We start from the raw sequence: 4,869 nt of genomic DNA on the forward strand, positions 1-4,869 counted from the left end.
CTACACGCTGTGCGAAGTGAGAGAGACCCAAAAATCCCCAAATTCTCCCCAAAATCCACACGCACAGTCTGGAGTGAGAGGAGCGCAAAAACCCTAAAAAACCCAAAATTCCCCCCAGAATCCCAAAACCCTCAGGTTGCCCTAAATCCCCGTTTTTCCCCCCAAACCCCCAATTGCCCTAAATCCCCGTTTTTCCCCCCAACCCAGGCATGCTGCCCCACAAGACCAAGCGGGGCCAGGCGGCGCTGGAGCGGCTCAAGGTGTTCGATGGGATCCCCCCTCCCTACGACAAGGTGGGACCCAAAATCCCCTGAATCCAGCCCAAAATCCCTGCCCCAGTTCCCCAAATCCCGGTGTCGGTGATGTCGCCTTTACCTACATTGTTTGACTGGAGCTGAGAAAAACCCAAAGCTGAGACACCCGGGACCCCACAGACCCCTGAAATCTGCTAAAAAACCATAAAAATCCGTTAAATCCCCCTGAAATCCTGTAATCCACAACCAAAGTCACATCAAAATACTAAAATCCCATAAAACCCCTAAAATCCCATAAAGTCCCTAAAAAAATTCCCCTGAAATCTTGTAGTCCACACCAAAATCCCATAAAACCCTAAAATTTCATAAATCCCTAAAACTCCAGAAGTTCCCTAAAAAAAATCTGATAAAATCGTAATTAAATCTTGTCATCTTCACCAAAATCACAGAAAAATACTGTAATGCCATAAAACCATTAAAATCCCATTAAGTCCCTAAAAATAGCTGATAAAATCCCCCTGAGATCTTGTAATCCCCACTGAAATCCCATAAAACCGCTGAAATCCCATAAAGTTCTTTAAAAAATCTGGTAGAATTCCCTGAAATGTGAGAAAATCTCCTAAAGTCCTGTAATCCGCACCAAAATCCCATAAAACCCCTAAAATCTCGTAAAACCCTCTAAAATTCCAGAAGCTCCCTGAAAAAATCTGGTAAAATCCCCCTGAAATTCTGTAATCCGCACCGAAATCCCATAAAACTGCAAAATCTCATAAATTCCCCGAGGTTCCCCAAGAAATCTGACAAAAACACAAGGAAATTTTGTAATCCCCACCAAAATCCCATAAAAACCTTAAAATCTCAATAACTCTTGAAAATCCAAGAAACCCCCCCAAAAATATGATAATATCGCAATTAAATCGTGTAATCCTCACCAAAATCTCATAAAACTCCTAAAATCCCATAAAACCTCCTAAAATCCCATAAACTCCCTAAAATCTTTCTAATATCTTGTAAAATCTGATAGACTCACTAAAATTTCATAAAATTTCATTAAAATTGTGTAAACTCCTTAAAAAAGTCTGATAAAACCTGTTAAACTCCCATAATCCCACCCAAATTCCAGGAAACCTTTAAAATCTCATAAAACCCCTAAAATCCCAGAAACTCCCTGAAAAAATACCCCTAAAATCTTGTAGCCCTCACCAAAATCCTATAAACCTTCTGAAATGCCATAAAACTGCTAAAATCTCACAAAATTCCCCTAAAATCTCATAAAGTCCCTAAAAAAAATTTCATGAAACCATCTAAAATCTCATAATCCCCAAAAATCCTGTAAACCCCTTAAAATCCCATAAATCCCCTAAAATCTCAGGAATCCCCTAAAATCCCATAAATCCCCTAAAATCCCATAAATCCCCTAAAATCTCATCCCCCCATCAAAATCTCCCAAACCCCCCCACCAAAATCCCATAAAACCCTGAAAATCCCACAAATCCCCCCAAAACCCGAGACCCCCAAAATCCCCCGAAAACCCCAAAATTTGGGATTTTGCAGGGGAAGCGCAGGGTGGTGCTGGCGGCGCTGAAAATCATCCGCCTCAAACCCACCCGAAAGGTGAGCCCGGGATTTTGGGGCGTTTTGGGGGAATATTTATGAGGATTTTTTGGGGGGAATTTCTGGGGTTTTATGGGATTTTTTGAGGTTTTTTTAGGGAGTTTCTGGGGTTTTGGGGGGATTTATAAGATTTTAACAGACCTATGGGATTTAAGAGGATTTTAGGAGGTTTATGGGATTTTAGAAGGTTTATAGGAATTTTGTGGGGATTATGTATTTTAGGGGGATTTTATGAGATCTTTTTAGGGTTTTTATGGGATTTTAGGGGGTCTATGGGACTTTATTAATTTTATGGGATTTTATTTGGGATTCCGGCCTTTAGGTGCCGTGTAAGTCAGATTTGGGCGAACTCTGCTATTTTGGGGGTTTTGGGCTCTTTTTGGGTGTGCTTTTTTGGGGTGGGATTTTTGGGCTGTTTTGGGGGTTTTTGGGGTGGGATTTTTGGGCTGTTTTGGGGTGTGTTTTGGGCTCTTTTGGGCTTTTTTGGGGCGTTTCCTGAGCTCCCAGTGCTCCCAGTTTGCCGTGCTGGGCCGCCTGGCGCACGAGGTGGGCTGGAAGTACCGGGACGTGACCGAGGCCCTGGAGGAGAAGAGGAAGGAGAAGGCCAAGATCCGGTACAACAAGAAGAGGAAGATGATGGTGAGGAAAACGGGGGAAATCACCCCAAAATTGGGGAAAAAACCCCAGGATTTGGGTGTGGGACTTGAAAAAACTCACAGGGAGGAAGAACAGGGTGGGAAAGGCCGAAAACCAGGGAAAAGCCCCAAACTGGGGACCTGTCAGTGCCTGATTTTCCCTGTTTTCCGTGTTTTTTCCCTTTCTCCCATTTGCCTTGTTTTTTTCCCCTCTTTTCCACTTTTTTCCCTTCTTTTTTTTTTTTACATTTTCCCCCCTTTTTTCCACATTTTTTTCTGGTGTTTTTTTTTTTTTTCATTTTCCTATTGTTTCCCCTCTTTTTTCAATGTTTTTTCCTGTCCTTTCCCTGATTTTCTTGGGTTTTTTCCCCCCATTTTTCCGCGGTTTTTCCCCTGTGTGTTCTTGGTTTTTCCCCCATTTTTTCACTGGGTTTTCCCCAATTTTTGCCCCATTTTTTCCCCCATTTTTTCCCTGGGTTTTCCCCATTTTTTCCCTGGGTTTTCCCCTATTTTCCCCCCATTTTTTTCCCCCGTTTTTCCCTCATTTTTCCCAATTTCCCCGTTTTCTCCACCATTCCAGAGCCTGCGGCGCCGGGCCGAGCGCAGCGCGGAGAAGAAAGCGACGCCGCTCACGGCAGTGCTGCGCCAGCACGGGCTGCTGCTGTGAAATAAACCCAAATAAAACTGTAACTGGGACAGACTGGGACAAACTGGGCCAGACTGGCAGAGTCTGGTTGTGACTGGGACGGACTGGGAGGGACCGGGCCCTGTTTTGGGGGCATTTCAGAGCTTTTATTGAGCCACAGGCCGGTGGCAGCAACTGCCGTGGTCACTCCAGCGGTCACTCCAGGGACTCAGCGGTCACTAAACCGGGGAGATTCAACTCCGGAGGGTCAGTGGTCACTCCAGGGACTCAGTGGTCACTCCCGCGGTCACTCCGGCCGTTTTCAGCCCCACCTGTTCGCGGGCCTGGTCCAGCAGCCGCGCGATGACCTCGCTCTCGGCCAGCGGCATCTCGGGGCTCTCGGTCAGCCCTGGGGCGCCGGGGGTCAGAGACCCCAAAACCGGGGGGATTCACCCCAAAACCGGGGAGATTCACCCGAAAACCGGGGGGATTCACCCCAAAATCGGGGGTTCCACCCAAAACCGGGGGATTCACCCCAAAACCGGGGGTTCCACCCAAAACCCCGGGATTTTCACCCCAAAATCTGGACATTTCACCACAAAACCGGGAGGTCCTGCCCCAAAACCTGAGGATTTCACCCAAATCCCAGGCGTTCCACTCCAAAACAGGGGGTTCCACCCCAAAACTGGGAGTTTTCACTCCAAAATGGGAGGTTTTACCCCAAATCCCATTTTTCTCCCTACATCCCAGTGTTTTCCCCCAGTTCCCAGTGTTTCCCCCCAAATCCCTTGTTTTTTACCCCAAATCTCAGGTTTTTCCCCAATTTCCCAGAATTTCCCCCCCAAATCCTGTGGTTTTTTCCCCCAAATCCTATTTTTCCTCCCCAATCCCCAGTTTTTTCCCCAATTCCCTTGCTTTCCCCCCAAATCCCGTGTTTTTTCCCCCAAATCCCATCTCCCCCCCCGAAACCCCAGTTTTTTCCCAAAATCCTATTTTTTCACCCCAAACCTCACCCTGCAGCAGGCACTCCCGCACGTGCTGGGCCCCGTAGCGCAGCCAAACCCCGGGTTTTTCCCCCAAACCCCATTTTTCCCCCCAATTCCCTGGTTTTCCCCAATTCCCGTGTTTTTTCCCAAAATCCCGTTTTTTCGGCCCAAACCTCACCCTGCAGCAGGCACTCCCGCACGTGCTGGGCCCCGTAGCGCAGCCAAACCCCAGGTTTTTCCCCCAAACCCCATTTTTCCCCCCAATTCCCTGGTTTTCCCCAATTCCCGTGTTTTTTCCCAAAATCCCGTTTTTTCGGCCCAAACCTCACCCTGCAGCAGGCACTCCCGCACGTGCTGGGCCTCGTAGCGCAGCCCGGTGCTGTGGGGGCGGCCCGGTGCGGGGGGGGAAGTTGAGGGGCTCGGCCGGGGGGGGCAGCGGGAATCGCTCGCGGCGCCCCCCCCAGAGCAGCTCCGTGGGGCAGTTCATGTGGGTCGGCAGCTGGGGGGGGCATGGAGGGGGGGTCAGACCCAAAAACACCCGAAATCCACCCAAAATCACCCAAAATCCACCCTAAAACACCCGAAATCCACCCAGAAACAACAGAAATTCACCCAAAACCACCCGAAATCCGCCCAAAAACACCCGAAATCCCCCAAGAAATGAACCCCAGCCGCCCCCAGAGCAGCTCCGTGGGGCAGTTCATGTGGGTCGGCAGCTGGGGGGGGCATGGAGGGGGGGGCAGGCCCAAAAACAC

The 4,869-nt window shown here is 48.7% G+C and overlaps 1 protein-coding gene and 1 non-coding gene across 2 annotated transcripts in view; both read left to right on the forward strand.

The window, feature by feature from the left end:
* Window positions 1-3,195, forward strand: part of RPL13A (ribosomal protein L13a) — a 4,169-nt gene extending 974 nt beyond the window's left edge. Inside the window, exons 3-6 of the mRNA XM_031065806.1 lie at window positions 208-293; window positions 1,728-1,868; window positions 2,385-2,507; window positions 3,084-3,195. Coding sequence (XP_030921666.1) covers window positions 208-293; window positions 1,728-1,868; window positions 2,385-2,507; window positions 3,084-3,170 — 437 coding nt within the window. The 3' untranslated portion in view covers window positions 3,171-3,195. The remainder of the gene's footprint in view (window positions 1-207; window positions 294-1,727; window positions 1,869-2,384; window positions 2,508-3,083) is intronic.
* LOC115949279 lies at window positions 353-422 on the forward strand. The gene has a single exon (XR_004082817.1). It is a non-coding gene; the product is annotated as a small nucleolar RNA SNORD34 (small nucleolar RNA).
* Window positions 3,196-4,869: the final 1,674 nt, after the last annotated feature.

Source organism: Geospiza fortis, unplaced genomic scaffold (assembly GCF_000277835.1).
Source record: "Geospiza fortis unplaced genomic scaffold, GeoFor_1.0 scaffold4817, whole genome shotgun sequence".
NCBI lineage: Eukaryota > Metazoa > Chordata > Aves > Passeriformes > Thraupidae > Geospiza > Geospiza fortis.